Raw genomic sequence first — 23,788 nt, 5'->3', positions numbered from 1 at the left:
GATCAATTTAAGATCATAAACACTTTCTATGTTTTCTTCAACAAAGTAGATTATTCAACTGAGTAGATTATTAATAAATTATAGTCCATTACTCATTCCTAATTACTTACTACAAGCTTTTGTTTTGTAATGTAATCCATTTTTAATATAATTGGACTACTATTAGATTACTTTTGGAATTTAACGTAACTTGTTTATCAATCTTGTACTATGTGGATATAAAAATACAATGATAAAATATGTGATCCCGGACAACAAAATCAGTCAGAAGTCACACGGGTATATATTTAGCCATAGCCAACAATATTATATGGGTCAAAATTTCATATTTTTCTTTTATGCCAAAAATCATTAGGACATTACGTGAAGATCATGTTCCATTAAGACATTTTGGAGATGACCTACTATAAATATATTAAAAAATATACATGTTTTATTAGTAACATGCATTACTAAGAACTTCATTTTATCAGTATTTAGATTTTGTCGCGCTCACAGATTCCACATTTTGCCAAATATCGTCAACGGACATCTTATTTATTCAGATAATGAATCTCAATTACTCAGTTGACCCTAAAGACCGGTTTTGTGGTCCAGTGTCACATATATTGCATTGGTTGCTGTTAACAGCATGAGGTGCGTTAAACCTTGCATTACGTTAAGGTTTCCCAAACTGGGATTCGAGAAGGATCTGCAAGGGATTCATAGGATGTATTCATGTCAACAAAATGTAATCGTGTAATCGAGTAACTGCACTTAGAGTATGTAATCCAGATTACATGTAATCGGCTCTTCGACGCCATTTTTGCAACGCACAAAGACTTTTCAATCATTTGGTCAGCAGCGATGGCCCCTCCACAGAGCACTGATGTGAGGTCAGTTATCCTGCAGCGCTGCACGCTTGTATTGGGAGCAGCATCCGCTCAGATGGAGGCCAGGGAACTGTAGTCTATCACATCCTGATAATTCCATCATCAGTCAGAGCCCAAGTCTCCTGACACAACTGCTGACCAACTTCAGCTTTGGAGCGCCGTGCATTTTAATTGGACCCAGACCGCAGCTACGCTAGCCAGAGAGAGAGAGAGGGAGGGAGGGTGAAGAGGGCAGAGAGGACAGAGATGGAGAGAAAGAAAGAGGCCAGTTAGGTGGTCGAGAAACCAGGCCGTCCTAAAAGAGCTTCAGCGCTTTGGCCGGCTAGAGGGATAGCCGCGGGGTTCGGTCGTGTGTGTGAAGTCGCAAGGACTGCTTATGCACGCGAGCATACATAGATCCGCACACGCATAGTTATATAGAGTATATAGAGTTGTTCAACTTCAGTGCGATTGAATGCTGAAAACTGAATGCTGTGAACGAAATGGTGCTAACGAAACATGCACTTTAGTTGAACAAACTTCAAAGAAATATAAATACATATAGAAAAATAACAGTGTCGCACTTAAGGTTACACCAGCAAATTTAGTTCAGACTTGCTTTGAAGATTTTTTTGGTTAAAAATGGTGCCTCCAAGTATTAGAAATGTACTGATTATTATTATTATTATTAATTTACTTTTACGCACCTCAAACACATAAAGCGTTCATATTATGCTCATTTACAAGTTCATCATTTTTGCAGTTTTATTGTACATTGTTGCAGCACCTCTTTCAATCTGTGCTTGAAATTTTAAACAGTTTTAAACCCAACCTGAAAAGCCTACTCCGCTCTGATTGGTCAGCCGGTCCAGTCTCTTGTAATTGGTTAACCACCAGACACAAATACTTTTTCGACGTTTGTGGTAGCTATTGTGTCAGTATTGAAAGTCAATGCATTTTTGCAAAAAAAGAAAAGAAATGTGCAATGTGACGTAGCTTAGTCAAGTTAATGACAAGACAGTAAAAACAAATTGCGTTTAACTCCCGTTTGTTTGGACTTAACATATACGTATAGCTATATCAAGGTACAGATACTCCACAGAAGGATTTTCCCAAAATGCATATTTTCACAAATATCCGCTATATATGCTATTAAGTTACATTTGACACCTGGCATTTGACTGACAATTAAAAAAAAACCATAATCATTTGCATTCACAGAAACTGCTTTTGAAGTCACGTGCGTTTGTTGTTTAAAACGAGTTTAGGATGAAAGCCATAAGCAGATAAAACCAAAATGCCATTCTAGTGCATAACACGATTTTCATTACAAGGTGTGCTGTCTGAGGCTGAGACTAACACGAATAAGGCAGTTCTGGTCTTCCCGTTGCAGCCGTTCTCACCCTGTTCATGTTCATTGTTCCAGCAGCAGTAGATGATGAGTCATTTTATTCAGCCTTGCTTTACACAAGTCGTTGCCTTTCGTGTTTGCGTTGTAGTTATTGGCTTTGGCTCCGGCTCTCGACAAATAGCCCATGGACGCGGTGTACAGTCTGAGCAGAACTCGTGTTTGAGCGGGACGCGGGTCTCAAAGCGTCGATGCAACCGCAGAAAATCGGAAGCGGTATTTGATGCTGATGTTTACGGTGAAATACGCTCGTGATCGGCGTAATCAGGGCTCGCGATGCATTTGGACGACGACGTTTCACAAATTCGGTATCGTGAATTGGTTTGATTGGTCGCTGGGTTCGAGCTTCGATCCAAAATTAAAAATCGTCTCGACAGTGGCGTATTGATAATGTAAGAACAGATGCTGTTCTGCTTTATTATATTATATTAAAATTATTAAAAAAACCAACAGAGGCTGATTTATTGGGAACTAACCCTAACCATATTGTATCTGCTTATCAGTAAAGGTCTTCGAAGGTCTTTGCAGTCAAAGTGTCGGCCCATTGGCATGTAAACACCGCATCCAATTTCAATTATAGGGCAATTAAATACCTGTTAGGAGCTTCATTAATCATATTTCCTTCATTTGCCTTTATATAAATGCATCTCCAAGCTGATACGCAATGGGAAAAGAGAGGAAATCGGGGTGAGCTCGCATCAAAATGATATCCACTGTTACTTTCTACCGTACTGTAATATTACTGTAATAACCTCTGACAACACCGTGGTTCTTTTTTGTTGCCTATTTTTATTTATTTACCTTATTAGGTAATCCGTATACAATCAGCTGGCGATTATTGCGAAATAAACTTCTTTCGGGTGATATAAAACCAGCTTTATTTTGCGATCGTGGCTTCCTGCACTTATTCGTTTACGTATGATCTACTAAAAAGTGTGAACATTACACGGGGAAAAAAAAACCACGACAATGGAAAGCGATCATTTTGGTTCAAACGAAACTGAATTCCCCATTGTCTAGAAGAAAAAGACAGTGGATTAATTACATCCCGTGCTGGCCTTATTTACAACCTCAATAATCAGGGCAGCCTCTGAAGGTCTCTGAAGACTTTGAATTTATGAGATTGCGGTTTCTCATTTCAAGTCATCCTCTCTAACAAAAGATACCTTCATGTTCTCAGGTCCGGTTCAGTCCGGCTACGTCGCCGGGGCCTGTTTATGTGCTGCTCATAAAAAACATGCTGAAAGTTTAATCAACAGAATGGAACATGAATACAGTTGCCTAGATACGCAACATGTCACACCCGAGGCCATAAATCAACGACATGTTTTTTGTTGTTGTTGTTTTTTTTCCTCGCTACAGTAACTGTTTGTTCTTTTTAATAATGCTAATTGTTATTTTTAATATTTACACTCGGGAAATTAAATTACTCAAAACTGATCTTTCCTCAATTATCTAAAATATTATAACGTCGCATCGGTTATTAAAACGTGTTTTACTTGTGTTTTTGAGCTGTAGTCAAAATACGGTAATTAACAGGTGATTAGTTTCAGGTTTATTTAGTTACGTCCTGACACAAAAAATCCATCCATCCATATTCCATATCAGCACTAGTGGAGATACTGGATAATACTAATAATAATTATTAGCAGAGTGATGAGGTATGCGAGGCGTTTCCGCTGCGAAATGTATAAAAGCAATCGTACATGCATGAATTAATTTGTTAAATATAAAGCATGCTTACATTCACTCTCGCATACTGTACTATGGTACTGATTTACTCTCATCCTTACATATGTGTGAAGATCAACACAGCATTTACCTGCCCGTGTTTACATTACGTAAGCAGTTCATGCTTCCCGGCACCCCTCCAGACATGCATCCACCCACACACAGGGCATTCTGACAGAACAGGCTCCTGTCTGTTTTGTCTGTATCCGAGCACGGTTTTGACTGAGATTCCTATTACAACCTGCCTGCACGGAGAGGTTCAGATCGAAAGTGTGTATCTCAGTTTATCGCATTTCTCTTTCTCTGTTCTGACGTGGCCACTATTAAGGACAACAGCAGTGCAAAAACACTGCAGGAATCACTTGTGGAAAAAAGTAGAGTTTTGCATAGCTTTGAAAAGAGTACTTGTTACTCTTTGAATTATAAGCTTTTAAGAATGCACTTAAGTGCAGAGTGAATGTAATGTTTTGAGGGAACTTGCAATAATGTCGATCGCAAATGTATTATTTATATATTTGATTGAATAAATGCAATTAGTGTGCGTTTTTACCCAATTAAGTACATCCGGTCAACTTTCTATTAGGTGGCCTTGTATGTAATTACATTTGAATTTATTTTTTTGATATAATGCACTTATTGTCATGTATTCTTTTCCTTTTTATTTTATTTTTTAGATTTACTTCGGGCTTAAATACGGTTCTGTTGATTATAGTGACAAGTACGATAAACTAAAATAAACGTCAATTGTATTAAAATTTTTGGGTTATATATTTAAATATATTTATAATTACTTATTGATGAATTGGCAATTTAGCAAAGGTAAAATATTACTCTATATTACTCTTTTAAAATATAACTACCGATATAGCATTTTAGCGCTATAATTAAAATGAACACCGAGATGCTTTAGACGTGCTTCAGCATTTTCAGTTAAAAAAATTTGAAAAAAGAGGGGTGTCCTGTTCCCTGAAGAGTAAGGCCTGTAGTCTAAGAGAGAGCCCATTGAAATGAAACTATGAACTGAAGGCCGCTAATTACATTATCTTTGAGGAGCTCACCATTTTGCCCAAGATGTAAGTGGCCCCCATGGACTGCAGGAAATCTAATAAAAAGCAGTGGCCTGTAAATTGTAGCAGTAAGTGTTTTCCCTGTGCTGGGTTATCAGCGTCTCCTTCAACTTTAATACTATAGGCAATGCTTTAAATGCTTTGTTACTTCAACGCTTTGTAAATGACCTCAGGATGTGCTACACCTATGTAATAGAACGTTTGTAAAGCGTTTATAGCTGTTCGGTATCAGGAGTCAGAGAAAATACCAATTTCATTCAACTCAAAAGCCATTTTCTCCTAACCAAAATTGAATCCTAAGCATTTAAAATAGAAAGGGTTTGAAAACCGTGAAAATAGATTAGATTAACGGCGCATCTTCTGTTAAAGCGTTCGTTTTCTCTAGATCTGAACATATAGGATTTCTAACTCGAGTGCTATATGGCATCACATCTCACGTGTACATTTACATCACAGGGCCGATATATAATCCAAATGGTTGCCAAGTCCTAGACAAATAGCAGTGCAGAGTAGCCAGAGGGCAGACCATCTCGTTAGCAATGTGATTTACTATCCCGGCCTTAGACAACAGTGTATGTGTGTGTGTGTGTTTGATGATATGTAGTCACTCTGATGGAACGAACAAGCTGACACTTCTCCTTCAAGCTTAATGCATTGCTGTGCATTACATGCAACTGTCACAGGCAAGGTGCTGTGGATAAATCTCAACTTCGAAGGATGTATATGTCTGTCTTAACGCAGGCCCGAATGTTACTGCGATGTACCATTTTCTAAAGGCTCTCAGAGGCTGCAGTGTGATGTCAGTACCAAGCCGTACCATAACTTCTCAACTTTTTCTTTTGAATGTCACTCCACGATAAATCTGACAAAATGGAGGATGTAGCGCTAGGGTTTATTCTGGCGGTAGGTCGTTGGAAATACGTCACAGCATACACCGTGAAATGCCAGGAATAGGGACAAGCATGTGTCTGCTGTGTTTGATTTGGATAGGAAGTCCCAATTGTCAAATTGAATATTCAGTGATTCACTGGGCAGCAGCAGGACTCCCCCAGTGTCAGGAAAAGGGGAACCGTCGCGCTGTTGTTTTGCACACGGGGTGCAAAAGAGAGAACTTGGCTACCGAACGTCTCCTACCCTTCCAGTTTGAGCCCCTCACTCTGGAGACAGCACTTTACAGTAAATCTAGCTGTCATCGCCTCTAAAATGGGTTTTATGGTCTCAGATCCCGCCGTTAACAAAGCTTGAAATGGTGGCTACACATCCATAAAGCTGTGAACATGGACCTTTTTCCCTAAAGAATGAGGCTACTCTAGGCCTTTGGTTTTGCTATGTATCTTGATGTTAAACCAGGTTGGAGTTACCGCATACACACCGCCGTTCTCTGCAGGTGAACTACATCGTTGTTGGCTTAAGCACTGATAATATGCATCGCTGCATGGGATCTGAGCAAACCTCAAAACCTAAAATGTTATTACTCAGTACTATATTTGCCATCAGGCATAGTTCGTTTATCCCACAAATCAAAATACAATGTGTAGCAAGCAGTGTTGTGAACTTTCTGAAAATTCGATCAATCAATCAATTACTCATCTTCATATCAATTGGAAAAAACAAGCTCCTACCTACATTTTTTGCAAAATTTCACATAAATGTACAATTCAATGCAGTTTCTATCTGAAGTGAAAACTTGTGGCAGTAAAATGCCTACGACTTTCATTCTTTTTGACACATTGATTACAGTAGCAGGTTACTGATCAATAAAGACTTACACTTCTCCTCGTATAAATTATGCAAAGTTGCAACCTCGTAAAATAATGTTGCTTGTGAAATGTAGTTGGCTTTAGTTTTTAGTTTAGTAGGGTTTAGTGTAGGTGGACACTTCATTTCATTTCATTTCATTGCTGCAATACATTTGTTGATTCGCATTTGTCTTTTTTTCGCATGAAACTAAACATGCTTTTAGTGCTACTTGCTGGATATCTGTCGCAGAAAAATGATATTTTGCAGAAAAGTTGCCAAAGGCACATTTTTCAGTTGAACCAGGGTTGCATTTTTTTGTGCATGAAACAAAAATAAGATATTTTGAGACACATTCTTCAATCATCTCCTTTTGTCTCCCACAGAAGAAAGTCAGGAATTGAAATGACGTGAAATTTCTTTTATCATTTACTCACCTTCATTTTGGGATGAATTATCCCTTTAACATATCTGTCCACCTCAGGCAACCTGCTCTACATAGAAAAAAAAATCTCATGTGAGTGTATATTTTTAAAATATTCTTCAAAAATATTATTTTTAGTAACTTTTTTCTGACTGAGTGCACTTGAATGATACCTCAAACCATGCGACTTGTTGGATATCAGACTTATTTTTGAAACTAGCAAAAACGTTTCACAGAAATGAACTGAAGGAGACAATAAGGTGACATTAAAGTACCAGAATCATGGGTGGGTTTTACTTTTTTCAGATTCAATAAGCAATCACCTACTGACAAAGAACAGAGAAACAAGCTGAAATGTTATACATTAGATCATGTTGCTGCAGTGGGTTTGCTCCCACCTAAGGTTCAGGTTGTCATGGACACCAGCGCATTCTCTAAATAGTTTGCACTAACTGCTAACACACCGCCATCTTGCAGACACTGGCCTCCATGAGGTCAGACTAAATAGCTATAGAGAGGCTGGGGTGAAGTCTTAGCATGGGCAATAGTGGTCTGCGACTGGCTATTAATTTTATCATGCTTGATAGAACAACTGTTTCTTATAGGATTAGCACATGGCAGTGGTCAGTCGCCTGATGAATACAGTCACAAGATAAATTACTTTTTTTGGAAACACATGCGCTATTAGATGTGTTCAGGTGAATGTTGGAATCTGTGTTCTCTTCCTGTAAAAAAGTAAGTAAATGTTATTAAAAACAATAGGGTTATTAAAACTATTTATACCTGACACCCATACCGTTTTGTGGTTGGCCGCAGTACAGGTCATAAACCCCGCCCTCTCCATGCAAACAAATAGGACTAAAAATAAATAAATAATACTTTTTGTGTAATTTTCCCATAATTTTAGGTAGTTCTATATCATGCCGATGTATGTTCAAGTGTGCTTTTTTTCTAAAAAGTTTTTTATTAAGTTATTTGACGCTATAAAATGGAATTGTGATTCTGTCTGCATCTGACTTTGGGTGGCTTGATACTGCAGATCCAGCTCACTATCACTACTCCAAATGAATCACTGCTGCGTAAACTCGAGCTCCGAATGAATCACTAATGCTCAGACTCTGGCTTCAAATTTATCACTACTGAACAGACCTGGGCTTCAAATAACACTATTGGTGCAATATGATAACGGCCATATTGAAATGTTTCTTTAGTGGATGGATTTGATTTGATGTTTAGGGGTTAAATATGACCTGAACACTTTTTTTTTCACTCAAGTGTGCCACACACATCCTGAAAGATTCCCTCAAGTGTGCCACACACATCCTGAAAAGCGAAGCCAAAACATTTGCATCGCCATCTCCATGTAAATGAATGGGGTATAACCCAAACCAAGAAAATCAAACACTTCAAATCAATTTTCCAAAAGATGGTTTTCATCAATTTGTAGTTCTTATCACGCGTATATATATTTAAGTGTTTATTTTGTCTAATATTTTTGCTAATTTGTTATTTGATGCAATAAAAAATTGGTGTGGTGTCATGATTCTGAGTTCATGATTGGGTCTGTGAGAGTTTGGGCAGGTTCATGCTCCAAATTAATTACTATTGCTCAGACTAGGGCTCCAAATGAATCACTGCTATGTCTCCAAATGGCGTCGTTTGCGCAACATTACATTGGCTATATTGGCATGTGTCGGCTACGCTTTTCTAAGGAGTCCATACAGTCTATGGATTCACCCTAATACGTATTTACCCCATTATCCACATGAAGCCCACGTAGTCCGGTTACATTCCAGCAGAAATTGAGCTCATCCTGAGAAAAGAGATACTGGTGACAAAATGCAAAGACCCCCCAAACAGTTAAGTTATGGGTCTGATAAACCCACATGACTCAAAGCGTTCTGCAACCACGCTGTGCCTCACAGGGGACACACTCCCATATCCAAGGACAACTGCACACCGCAAAATCTCCCCTAATTGCTGACATCTCTCCCAGCTGGCATAAAGTCTCTTAATTAATAATGAATACACCTACAATGCTCCAGCTAGTTTCCCTATTAATTAACTTGACTCCTGCAAGCAGCCACCCGGCTTCTCTCCCATGTGCCGACGCTTAAAAGAAAAGGAGCCTTTTTGGCATGTGTGGGCTGAACGTGCATCAACGCTGGATGCAAAAGTAGCGCGCATTCAGCACAAAAGTGCGGCATTGTCAGAGCGGGGCGATAAATGGACAAGCACTGCACAAATGATCTCTATCCCGATGAGCAGAGAATGCCTTCTGATTTATGGGGAGAGAGCAGGTCGAACAGAAAATGCTTGAGGAGGCTGTTCCTTTCTCATGCTGCAGTCCTCCTTTACTAGAGGAACGTGCTTTGTATGTGCGTGTTAGGCGGTTATGCTTGGAAGGAGACTGAGGAGGCCTATTAGCAGGCACGTAGCAATAGAAAGCACAATTCATTGTTCACCTACAATGTTTTAGCAGCTATGACGAGACAGGCGGCAGGTGAAGGCGCAACACAATAACGCACATCCCCACGGGACCCTCTTCGCACCCCCGGTGATGGATGGGGAAGACTAGTCCTTGGGAGTCAGGAGGGATCTGTCAAGGACAGGATACGGCCCTGTGATCGTCTCAGATAAATACACAGTGAAAGACATGTCATTTATCGCAGGGCCTGAGATGGATGCGACTGGCTCGATGGCCAGGAAGCATGTTTGAAAACCCATTTCATTATTATACCTCAAAAGAGCCGTTGGGAACCATCGACCTTCCTTAAAACTCGACTCGCCGTCGGACACTGAATTCCCGAATGCTCATTTACCCAGCTTTTAAGATGATCACTATTTTATATTAATATCCAATGACGTATAATTACTAAATAATACGCTATGTTTAGGTTAATACAGTGATGCTTTTTAGACACTTTAGATGCTGTAAAAAATAATTCCATTAAAAATAATGAACGCCATTTTGAATGCAAAAATAAAAACCATAAGATAAAACATTAAACATTCTGTGATTTCACCGTTTTGAGATTTTTAAAGTCATATTAAGTGCAATGAAATTATTATTTTGTTATTCCCCTCAAGACAAAAAGAGTGGGAAGAAGAGGAAGAATCAATTATGAAGACAAATGTAAAGAATATATATATATTCATAAGAAATGCATTGGGTGAATCAATGCAAAAATACAGATTTCATTTGATTTGTAAAATACCAAATCAGTGTATTATTGCAAGCATATATATATATATATATATATATATATTATATATATATATATATATATATATATATATATAATAGTATAGTATACTATACCACAATGCCCTATTATTCTAACTGAATTTATTGAAGAAATTTAAGAATATAAATTGTCTTATAGCAATAAATATTGCTCCTTAATGATTGTAGGTTTTTTTTAGTTTTTATTCTGTGCCCTCAGTTTTCTGTTCAACCTACTTACTGTAACACCGACCCTTTTTAAAATGTGCCTTGTCTTGTTGCTTTTACAATTCTTTTTTTTCCATAATAGGCAGACACAAATGTAAAGGTCGATTTACCTGCAAATTGCGTGACTGTGCACTGTGACTCTGGGCTCTGTATATTTAAGTGTCCTGAATTCATGGAAATATAAACGTAGTTAGCCATAACTCCATTGTGTTTCAGTTGATTAAGGATACTTTCCGGTCACCATTAGCTTAGTTCATAAACCATAACATCGAAACCTGCCAATGGACGGTTAATACACTACTGTAATAACTGCACTATTCGCATGGCATACACGGTGTGATGTTTGAAATATATGGGAAAAAGCGAAGTATAGTCCTGAAAGTGTACTGCAGGTTTGACGCAGTTCGTCTAGGTGTTTCTTCTTCTTGCTGATGTGTATTTCTGCAAATGTGCAGAGCCATATGGCTGCTTGCTGAGTTTCGTAAAACTTGCTGTACACATTTATCTCTTTGTTCTGGCCTCTGAGTTTGAGGAGCGCTTTAATTCATCAAAGACTGTCAGTGTCACAAAGTTGTTTTGTTTGCAGCAGATACACAAATTACCTCTCCAAATGTCCATTAATGCTAAAGTACTAAAAACTATTTTGACTGTACAATTTGAGAAACTGTGTGACGGCCACGACTAAACATCAGTCAAAATGTATAAAGCGATGACCGCCATTTAAATCAATGCAGGTGACACTTTTAAGAATAGTGTACAAAACCTGAAAAAAATAGGGCTGAGCTAAATTATTTGAGCTGACTCACTTTTTTGCTTACAGATATACTAAAACATGTTTGTCTGATTTTGTTGTAGCAATAGACACTAAATTAAATCAGCCTACTGTATAGTTAGTGTTTTGTGTGTTTGTGTTTGTAGATGATTCCACTGATGATTTCTTAAGCGTAATAAATACGTTGTTAGTTGTGACTTACCACATCCAGAAAGTTTTAAATGTCAATAATGCATTAATAGCTATAAATGTCAGGTAGGGGAACATATAAGCATACTCTTTTCATCCTGGCACATGAAAACGCTTCATGTTTCAAACATGCGCCAGGAACATCTATTAAAATATGTGTCCGATCCTCTGTGTTCCATCTCTAATGATTTAACAGAGTCGTCATATGTGTTCCTCGTCTGACAAAAGGACACGATGCCAACGTTTGGCCATTCATGAGAGGGAAAAATGAAGCAGATTGAATACAATGTATGAAAAGCACCGTGTCTCGTTGCAATGTAAGAGTGACAATGCCGCCTTGTTGCTATGGAACCCCTCTGTTGCTAAGCAATGAGTTGATGATTAGAATTTTGAATCGGGTGGAAGAGTGGTATTTTCTTCGCCACTCTATTTCTCCATGTATGGTGCTGTGCGTGACTGCGTTGATGAAAGGCATGTAGGCCTGTCCTTACTCGAATTCAATTGCAAACATTTACCTATGAAATGCTTAAAAACGTATATAGTATTTAAAGGAAAATCTATTTATCTATCTATCTGTCTATCTATCTATCTGTCTATCTGCACACACACACACACACACACACACACACACACACACTTCAGTCCTAGAGCACTAATATATTGTCTTCAGAATGAAACGCAGAAAAAATGCAATAGCCCTGCAACACCCTTTAGCATCAGTAGAGGGTGCTGTAGGGCACCTCACGCAATCCTACCTATGCTAAGGGACTCCTGACCCATAGGTATGTATTTGTTTAGCACAAACTGAGACATATTTATATTATGCTCCGTTATGCCGTGAGAGCTCATCAACTTCTGAACTAATTGGGGCGATACATTCTTGGCAATCCGCTGTTATGCCCAAGACTTGCGGCTATACATCACCCAGATCGACTGCTATGAGTTTCCTTAACCCCCCACCAGTAAGCACTTCCAGCTCTCTCCTAAGGAAGGAGGTTCAACACAAACGCTAGGCATTACCGTCATCATTACCTGCAGGAGAGATACATTGCTGTGTCAGTGAAAACCTGCTTAGGGAAAAAGCGGCGACCCACGAGAATTCAGCCCGGGACGCAGTATCCTTGGCACTTGTGTTCCGTCAGAACTGCTATTTTTGCTGTTTCTACCTGGTTTTCTATTTTTTTGTTGCTGTGTCGAGGCCTGGCTCCATGTGATCTGGCCTCGGTTTAGAAAAACAAAGGCACTGGGGGAGAAAAGTGGCCCTCTGAATGAAGATAGCTTCTCTAGAGAAGCCACCTGCCTTACATTTGTCATTTAAATATGTATACAGATGATGGTGCCATCTGCCAGTGCAGTTGGAGAGGGAAAAAATGGTGGAAACGCACCGAATTCCTGAGGTGGTGCTGGTGCTGGGCTTCGCAGAGGGGGATGTACAGGTGCCACGGAGCATTAACCAAATAAATCCAAAATGCCAGAGTATTCAAAAGGAGCAAATTGAACATTTGACAGGTTTAAGTTAAAATGATCTGCCATTTTGTGTTCGCTTTGCCTTTTCATTTAAAGATGTTTTAAATGTCAGTAAAAATACATTCCTGATGAATGGCCTTGTTTCTTTTTGTTATCGAATCATGTACCTGGATAAGTACATGTTAGGATCAGTCTACAGAATGTGTGGCATAACGTTGATCATGATAAACTAGTTTCTTGTCTCTTTTTATCCTTAAAAAAGCAAAAATATGGGTTACAGTAAAGCTCTTACAATGCAATGCAAATAGGGCAAATTTGTAATAAAATTGTATATATTTAATATTATAGCCACTTGATGTAAACAGAATGATTGTGTGTGCTGTTTTTCAGAATGCAAAAGGTATTTTGACATTTTATTAAAGATCTAAAATGCATTTCACATGCTCTTTGTCCTATTTGCTTTTGCTTTGTAAACTTGATAAACTGCTCATGACCGGTTTGTAGTAAACTGAATTTGGTTGTTATTGTTAGGAGCGAATTGGTCAAATATTTTCTATAAATGATTTTAATGAGAAATTCCGTTCATTCGTCCAAAATAATACGCTACAGTAGATACAGTGTTCCAAAATGTTACAATTTGTGAAAATACAGCGCTCTGGGGCTTAACAGTAATGTTAACGTTCAAATAAAATGAAATTGTTCTATAACTTCAGAGCTGGCCTATATCAAAGACATTTTGTTTTTTGTGTTAGATTCAGTTCTCAAGCAGGGGAGACTTCGAGATCTTACAGCCTAAAAGGTAGTCCAGCCGTGTTTAGGCAACGGAGTTTAAAACCCTCAACAGACCCGATGTGGTTTTTCGGGCATGTCACAGATACTCTTGAACATCTTGATCCCGGAAAATTATTTTAAGCTGCAGCAGCTGTTTATTAGGAAAATGGCTAACATTCGCAGCACTTCCTAATGACCGAGTAGGAGAGTAGGCCAAAACACTCTTTCTGTCTAAGAGCCTCAGACTCAGGTAAGTGGTTTTATTTCGAGCCGTGGCATGGAAGCCGAGGGAGAGAGCGTATCCGGGGCAGCGTTCTCCAATGTTCCTTCGTTTCATGGAAGCCCGGGTCAAAAATATGTAGCGGCAGGAGCGTGTGGAAGATTTCAGGCTTCGCTGTTTACAACTAGCCAATGAATGTACTTTGACATCTCCTGGGAAAATTCTTGCTGGTTGCCTTCACAAAGCGCGCAGGAAAATAGCTCCATTTTTTCCTTTGCTCCGCAAGCGTCGTTTCTCTCTCTCTTTCTCTGATTTTATGAGGTGGGGTGAGAGAGTAACGGAACTGCGGGCATTTAAGAGTGAGGCGGGACGTCGTGCAAACATGTCAGCAGTGAAAAGATGGGGGTGAAAAGTACCACTGCACAAAGGAGATGGAGAGGATACATAGAGAGATGGAAGACTGCACTCTCAGTCAAGTGCTCAGTTAGTAAATATTTCAAAACTGCAGTCAAAAGAACGATGTTTTTTTTTTCTTCAGTGGGTCTAGATGACATCTTAGAGATATTTTTAAGACAGCACAGAAGATGGATGACAAAACAAAGGAAATCTCGGATATACTGTAAAATAAATTAAAAATAATGACTTGAGGGGGAAAGTTAAATAAAAGCAGAAACTAAAAATGTATGTATATGAGCAGAATTTCTCCAAAAAAAGAAATAAAAAGAGTCAGTCAATGTCAAGGAGAACATTAGGATGTACAGGATTCTTAATGTACAGGATTAATTGGTGCATGTTAGTCCATCTATGACTGATTGATTGATAGATTTTTACTTTGTTATCTTAAAAATGCAATTCATTTATTTGTCTCTGATATGATTTTTTTTTTCTAATATTGCTTTGGCCATCTGGACTTAAGAACAATGTTAACCAGTGACCAATTCGGTTACGCTTTATTTTGATAGTCCACTTTAAATATTCTACTGGGTATAAGTCACTTTGTAACTACATGGGAACTTTGTGTCAACTAATTCTCCTTAATGTGCAGCTACGTGTCTACTAACTCTCAGTGTAGACCGTTAGGGTAGGTTTAGGCTCAGTAGAATGAGTTGACATATACTTTCCAAAGTTTCTGATGTAGTATGTTGTGGAGCTATCAAAATAAAGTGTTTGAAGATATTAAGCAGACAGTCTACTAATACTCTAATGACTGCTAGTTGACGTGTAGTGTCTGAAGTGGACCATCAATATAAAGTGTTATCGTCAATTCTCATATCTGGAATCGTTGCACTCAAACAAGCAAATATTTACACACACATATATACATACATACACAGATTCTCCAGAATAAACTCACACCTCTGAATTTTTAATGCAACTAAGGAAATGTTGACATGCACTGCAACAGCAGCCATTTTAGAGCATAAATGTTTGTCTCTGAAAATCTTTGCTATCACAACTCAAAGACAGAAACACACCTGCTCTTCTTTGAAAGATGTATTTTAAAATGCTGCATTATAAGATTTAAAATATGCTTCAAATAATAGTAATACGAATACTTAAATACTTAAATGGAGTTCACATGTTAAATCGTTTGACTAAACCCTCTACCAAAGCAAAGGCCATATTTGGTGAATTAGTCATGGATAGTATTTGAAGGAGATGTGTTTTTAAGTAAAGGTTTGAAACCTCAGATTGGTAACCCAAACAGTTTCCAATTGATATATGAACCTATTAGTGAAATCCATATTGTTTGAGGTAAATGCTTTGGCTAAATAATGAATGTCATGAGTAATTTTGGCCCATTGTCATGCATTTTTTTTACTTTGTTGTTATGTTGTCTGTGCTTTATTCAGTTTTTTGGAGGCTTTTGTAACACAGGCGTTCTCACTTGCACCCACATACAGAAAAGGCAAACTCCGCCAATGTTTACAAGGTTGTTTGTCTCATAATAGTCTCAGACTGCACACCCACAGTCTGTTCACTGACCGTCTGATGCATATTGCACACAAAACTGGAAAGCTTTTTTTCCCTTTTTTTTGGCAAGCTACATTCTGATCGGTGAGCTTTACAGAACTTCCAGGAGTAAGAGCTCAGAATGAAGTCTTTACAAGGTTGAAACAGTGAGAACAGAATTAAATAAAGTTTACTACTTTAGTGTCTTTTGGAAACACTTAGTACAGGTTGTACTGTATTTGGCTTTTGTTGCTGCAATGCAATGATGTTATAATTCTCTAAACTTTTGTCCCTCTGTTTTTTTTCCCCCCTTTCTTTAGGTCCTCCAGTCATTGTGGGAATGAGTATAAATATTGCCAGTATTGACTCCATTTCAGAAGTCAACATGGTTAGTAACATTAATTTGCCATTATTCATTGCTGTTGTTGCTGATTGTTGTTAGATTGTCATAAAGACTACCTACTCTCATGGCATAAACGTACCTTGGTACCTTTTTAGCGAGACAAGAAATATGTACCAATAAGTACATATCACCGCAGTTTCCTAAAGAAATGAACACCAGAAGCAGTAAAACATTTTACACAAATGTATAGATTTACAAATTTACACAATTACTTGAAGATATTCATGTTATAACAATATCAATATGCTTGGGAATTTGAAAACTGATGCTTTTGAAAGTTAGCATCACACATATCCAGCTTCATATCTATATGTTTTCATAGACCGTAGGTTTGTTCGGTAGCTCACGGAGTACAGAGATGTTTTTGAGAGGCCAGGATCTCCGGTTATAATTCTGTGTAACTGACAAAACAGTACGAATCTGCATAAAGGGAAATTGAAATGACATGCATGCTTCAACAAATGCCTTTTTATATCAGTTTTGCATTTGTTAACACTATTCAGTAAGTTTAGGGTTGGATTTGGTGTAGGGCATATTTCCAACATGATTGCAGTAACTTTTAGCTATATATAACGTAATAAAAACAAAACAATATGTACTTATGTAAACTTAATAAAATGTGCCAGGGTTCATGTATTGAACCTGTGTTTTAGCACCAGTCAGTGGACAAACATGCAGTAAGGAACGTAAAAACGGTGTTGCACAAAAGTGCACAGAAGTATATTTATGAGACCATAAAGATGAACCCGATATATCAATATTACTTATTGTGGCTGATTATAAAGATCTAAAAAGTGTCTTTGTAAGTCAATATATTATTTTGGTTTAATTATTGTTGTACACTGTAAAACTGTAATGTCCTTACAGAAAATTTAAAAACATCTGCTGACATTAACACAATAGAATGTGAATTTCTAAATATATGCAAATCATCAGCATGGAAAACAAAATCAGTATGGACAGTTCCTATATAAACACACTACACATTGACTTTCTCTGAGTACAAGTTTGGCATTTACTGGTTAATTTAGCTGTGTTTCTTTAGAAACATACAGTATGTTTAAAGGATCTGCTATTTAGTTTTCAAGGTGTTACATAAGAAAATGATCAGTATGCATGATTATGTATAACTGCGGTCATGACCAATTATGTACCATCAGTAGACCTTTTGGCTCTGGACCATCACCTCAAGTTAAACACCACCCTGGAGCCCTTAAAAAGCAGTTTACTTAAAGAGCAGTCGTCTAAATTTCTGCTGACAACTCCCTATACATACTTACCGTGGAGACCCCATGCAGACTTACTGCATTCATCATTTCTTCATGCAGAGTCAGGGACTTTGGTTTTATTAGCGCCTCGGCTTCAATGACTGCGGCCTGAATCCATAAAGCACCCCAGAGAGGAAGAGCTGCACCTGGATCGGTTTTCCTCAGGTTACTGTTGGATAATAATGGTTTGACAGCAGGAAATATGATCCTAGATTAGATTTCTTATTGGAAAATTTTCAGAGATCACCAGAAAAATAAAGCTGCTTCCACTTTAGGTTTAATTGCTTGGTCCAAACTAGATCCCTTTTTCCTACAGATCTATTTTACAGGAACATGGAAAGATGTCAATTACATATCATACATAGCATTTTGCTTCTGTGATTTAGAAATGATTCGGAGGGAAACCAGAGGTCATGTCAGCCTGTCAATTGGGCTCGGGTGCGATTCACTACCTTAAGACCCTTCGGTCAATTAGATGGCTGAACTTATGGCACTTGTGGGGACTTCAGTTCCCAGAGGCCCCTAAAACGTGGCGTGTCCTCATCATCGTAGAGGGCCCTTCGACAGTCATCGCAGGCAGCAGTCTTCACCTGACTAAAATAAACCCAGCCGAGAAGATGTGTGAACAGAAGACACTGTGCTCAGAATACATTAGCTCCTCATTTTTAGGAAACAATTTCATTTTTTTTTTTCTTCACGGCAAAATTCATAACTAAACGCTTCTTCCAAAGAGGTGCTTTGAAGATTATGTATGGGGCAAGTTCATTTTACAGCTCTGACATTTCTCACTGTCCAGTTTTTGCCTCTGAGAAAAAGGTTGATGAGGCAATCAAAATGGAGTAGAAAATTGGCTACTGGTTAAATATATGCTTCGTTTAAGTGCTCCAAGGAACTTCCTAGAAGTCGTAATTACACTGTGGTGTGTGTTAGAGTGATTTTGGGCAGAATTAAACAGACATTTTAGGCAATATATATGTATTTCACTTCAGACAGGTACCTTTTTATAAGCAAAAGCACACCGAAATTACATTTTTAAAAGATGTTGGGACGTTGCCGTTTGGCCCAATCTGTTCACTCGCAACAGGCCAGAACTGTGACATTAAAGGTTTACAGCAAAGAAATAAACATCCATAGTCCATTGTACATTTGTAAGTCTTCCAAAAATTGTATAGACCCTGATTTGGAAGTTTGCAGCTCAACTAACTGAACTTAGTGTAGTATTTCCTAATTTAAAACCCAAATGAATCTACTGTAAAACAGATTTTGTTCTTAATTCTTAAAATACTTTCTGTGAGTATGACTGCTGTAGAATGAATTGTTGTAAGCTTTGGACAGTGTTTATGCTGCAAGCAGTCTCGTTCGTGTGACGCTTGCGTTAAACTGCAGGTATGTCAATTAGCTCTGCATTATCAAGCTCAGAGTGAAATTCAATTAAAATCCGATGACAGCGAGATTTTTCTAGATCTTTGCATGAAATCGCTCCGGGACGTTAAAGGGATAACATATAGCTTCACAAACACTTGACACAATGCATGGACATAACAGTAGAAACTCATCTACAGTTTCTGGTTAAGTTACCATTAGAAACATTTCGTCATTATTCATCAGTAATTACAATGAGACAAATTTGCTTGCTAGTACTGAATCTTGACGAAAGGTCAACTTCAATTTCTCCATTTATGGCCACTGAAGAATTTCCATAAGGTTCCTCTCAGAAGATTTTATTTTAATTTGTTAAAAGTATTCAAGTTTTCCTTCACTTTTCCCCCTTCTCTTCAAGAACAAGTGTGTCTCTTTGATTTATCCATCATGAAGGTACCGCTGGAATTTCTTTGTACTGCGGTGTTTTTGAAGATACTGTACCACAAGTTCTTCTGTCGGATGTTTTGTTTGACTTTCCTCTCCCTGGACATTAAAAAATGTAGAGAAAAGTGCTACATAAGAGAGTTAAAGAGCTGGAAGGAAAAAAAAAACGATGAAAGAATAGTGACAGATCTTTTCTTCAATTTTTTTGCCATACGTCTGAGTGTAATGGATCACAGACAAAAAAAACAAAAACGAAACGAAACGGCATGCATTTATAAAATAGATTGGGTGGACTTCAATTTCAAGCTAACTTTAAATACATCTGTAATTTCATAATCGCCTGTATTGATATATGGGTGTACTGTCGAATGTACTGACAAGCTATTATAAACTAAAATTTATAGATTGCATTTGAGTATTATGTTTATTTGTTTATATAAAATATTGGCTGACATTTACTGTTTGTAAACAAGGGCCGAATCAAGCACTTTGCATCTTTGCTGACCATTTCCTTAAATCACGCAGCACAATTAAATTTAGGCTTATTACATTTGACTAGTGTCTATACAGAATGCTTTATCATTAAAATAGTAGATTCATATCAGTGGATCTTAAGAGTGTCCTTAGCCAATCCCGTTTGCCCTACATCCAAAAGTCCCTGCTCAGATCGACCTAATCCCATCAAAACTGCATATTTTGCTGCTTATTTAATCAATATCGGTGTTGGAAAACATCTTAATCCGTTTTGTAATGTTTTCATTACCTTCTCCATAACGAGTTTGCCTTTCTGCATGTTCCGATCCTGTCAAACCAAAGCTAACACGTAAGACTTTCGTTTATAACATAATACTCGATTAAGGTTGCAATCAAACCTGTTTGCGTATCAGCTATGACTTCTGCCAACTGAAGTTATATGCCATTGGAATAACTAAAAAAAAAAGATTTTTACCTCAGTTTCCAACCTCAGTTTGATTTTCTGTGCTCTCGACAGGATTACACCATCACCATGTATTTCCAACAAAGCTGGAGGGACAAACGGTTGGCCTACGCTGAGATGGCTTTGAACCTCACTTTGGACAACCGTGTGGCTGATCAGTTATGGCTCCCAGATACCTACTTCCTGAATGACAAGAAGTCTTTCCTGCATGGTGTGACGGTGAAGAACCGAATGATTCGGCTCCATCCAGATGGCACCGTTCTTTACGGACTGAGGTAAATGCCATCGCTGTTGTAACATCATTGTCTTTAAGTCCACATGAAATCGAAACTGCCCCTATGTACTTTGTAAGTCCTGTGGTGAACAATAAGTCTGCATAAAAAGCTTTTGTCTTTATCATTTTTAGTCAAAATCCAGAGCTACAATTTTTAAAAATGTGCGCTGAAATTTAGCCCCTGATTGTAATAAACTGAATAATAATACTAATAATAGTTATAATGAATAGGTCTCACTCACTCAGCCCAAGCTTACGGTATCGTTTTTATGCGTTGTTGTTCTTAAATGAATTATTAAAGTATCAAAGTTCTTTAATTATAGGTAAAACTTCCGTCACACTTGCTAGCACAGTTACGGGGCAGGTTATCTATGGAAAAGCTTCTATTTGGGGTGTGTGAAAAATATCTGTTAATGGTTCACAGCACTGACAAACCGTGTTGGAAATGAAGGTGCTAATGATATTGGGTAGAAAGTGTGATCACATGAAGATGATTTGCCTTTTTTGAGTTCAACTCTGCTTCAAACTCTTGGACAAACTTCTGTATCAAGGCAGTTTTTACTCTCAAAAAATATAGTAACATTATAACCAGTTGAGTTTTTTTTTATCTGGTCGGCTAAAGGTTAAACACATCGGAAGCTAAATCCTCGAGGTTGCACAAAACCAATCAGGGATCTGTTTACTTTGCAACCAGGGCTGTCCCAAGCCTTTATGGGGCCCTAAGAATTTTATTTGGGGGCCCCTCAGTTCCGTCTAATATGATAAAAGTGTGTTTATTTACACATGTATATGTTTGTGTCCTGTGCATATTGCGTATCCTGTGCGTATAATTTGTTATTTCTATTTTCTTTGCTCAAAAAGTATTTTTGTCGCTTCATAACATTCTGATTGAACCGCTAATGGCAGTATTCTGAGTATGCTTTACTGAATCCTTGACAGCGGCAGTCACTGGCACAGCCTCCTGGTTTTCACCAAAAATATCTTAAATTGTGTTCCGAAAACAAACAAAGCTTTTACGGTGATTAATGACATTTTAATTCTGGGGCGGAGCAAGCCTTTAACAGTCAACCGTTAGAACCGAGCTCTAAAAGGTTCCACGTGCTGTAAGATACTGTGGTCTCAAAATGTCATCCTTCTTTGGACAAACAGAGGCACAAGAATAAAAAACAAACCACTCTCCCTCCTCGCTCCTCTGCTATGCATTAACCCAGAACCTGCACCGGAGAGGAAGAGAGTTCGCTCTGGGTGCCCCACTCAATCAAACTATCAATAATGAAAGATGACAAACCGTTTCCTTTTCCAAGAGGCTCTGGCACAGGTGGAATCGAGGAATCTCAGCGAGGCCACAGGTCGCTTGCTTTCTTCCCCCCCAACCCCCGAGGGTTTCTCAAACCTGCACCACTGTAGAGAATTTAAATGCAAGGGTAACCAGAGCTTGGATGTTTGCGGTATCAATACGTCCACTCTTAATAACGTTTTAAGATGGGTCTTTGCTGGCTGTAAATTATTCATGAGTCAGGACAGTTGTTAATGTTTAATTATCATATCATGCCCTGCTGTGTCTAAAAAGGGATTTCGAATTAATGTGCCTTAGTCAGCTTTAGTACAGCTACAGTACGTATATGCAAAGCATCCTCCATATGACCCACAAATGCACAGCTTTATAAATATGCAGGGGTTTGTGCTTTACGGGGATTTGGAGGAGAAAGCTAATGCTCGTATCGAACGTCTTTAAGCGAGCAAAGTATTTTTTAGATGGTTTACACTAAGCATCTAAGGTAACTGACTGTTTACTACACATTTCCAAGAAAGCACGCTATTAAAGAAACGCGAGTGACATGAAATAAAAAAAACAAAAAAACAAGCAGATGTTATTGCACAAAGTATGTTCTATACGAATAAAAGGCTTTTACGGATGTTGTTTGCTTCTTAGCCACATACAGAGGCTTCGATTCGGAACGTTTTGAAGCTAAAAACAAACACAACCCTGCGTGTTAATTATAGGACGCTCACAGTGAAATGCACAGAAGGCAGCGTAATAGCTACATTACTATGTTACACCCATGCTCCCTTACCTAATTTAACTCCAGCGTCATGTGTATAACCCTGTTGCCATGTTCACAGCGAATGTCTGTCGAGTTTATATATAACATTACAAGAAATGGGAGCTTTATTTTATAAATCTATTCCAGTGTAAATAACGCATCACTTGTTTTACGGTAATGTACTGTAAATATATATAAAAATTCTTCTGCATTACCTTACGATTATATATGCTAAATATGCTACCTAAATACAGTAAAAAAATGATAATAAATTTAATGGCGCACATTTTATGCAGTGTTTTTTAATGATTTTTAACAAAACATTTACATTTTCATTTTATTTTAATCTATTTCCTGTATGTTTTTTGCTCAAATTCTTTAATTCTATTAAAATGTTCACAAAAGGGTTCAAAATGTTTTTGTCAAATTTTGAAAACCAAGCATAAGTAATCCATTTGTGATAAGAAAGCAAAAATACTGCACTATATACAGTTTAGAATTAAAAAAAAAAAAAAAAAAAAATATATATATATATATATATATATATATATATATATATATATATATATATATATATATATATATATATATATATATATATATATATATTTTTTTATTTTTATTTTTAAACTTTACTATATAGTGCAGTATTTTTGCTTTCTTATCACAAATGGATTACTTATCTGTTATCTTGCATATAAGTGACAGACAGAGCAGGTCATTTGTTATTTGCAACATCATAGACAAGATGAGTCAGTCTCCATCTTTCAACGAAATGGCAGCTGTCACAAAAATGCGTTGAGGCGTCATGATTTTGCTCATATTATATTTATTCAACGCAAGGAAAATTTCACATATGTGTCGCCACACTGAGTTCTGGGGAATGTGCTAGTGTGACAAGATTATAGTTTATTATTGTTCAGGGATGTAGATTATGGCATGTATGCAGAATGTCTGCTTTATAAGTAATAATAAACAACCTATATGTTATTAATATGCATGCTGATAAGC

The 23,788-nt window shown here is 37.7% G+C and overlaps 1 protein-coding gene across 1 annotated transcript in view; it reads left to right on the top strand.

The window, feature by feature from the left end:
* Nucleotides 1-23,788, top strand: part of gabrb4 (gamma-aminobutyric acid type A receptor subunit beta4) — a 44,575-nt gene that overhangs the window by 4,277 nt on the left and 16,510 nt on the right. The window contains exons 3-4 of the mRNA XM_043222084.1: nt 16,365-16,432; nt 20,513-20,733. Of these exons, the coding sequence (XP_043078019.1) occupies nt 16,365-16,432; nt 20,513-20,733 (289 nt within the window). The remainder of the gene's footprint in view (nt 1-16,364; nt 16,433-20,512; nt 20,734-23,788) is intronic.

The sequence above is a fragment of the Puntigrus tetrazona genome, chromosome 21 (assembly GCF_018831695.1).
Source record: "Puntigrus tetrazona isolate hp1 chromosome 21, ASM1883169v1, whole genome shotgun sequence".
Lineage (NCBI taxonomy): Eukaryota > Metazoa > Chordata > Actinopteri > Cypriniformes > Cyprinidae > Puntigrus > Puntigrus tetrazona.
Note: the sequence above shows the minus strand (reverse complement) of the source record. Positions and strands in the feature narration are given on the sequence as shown.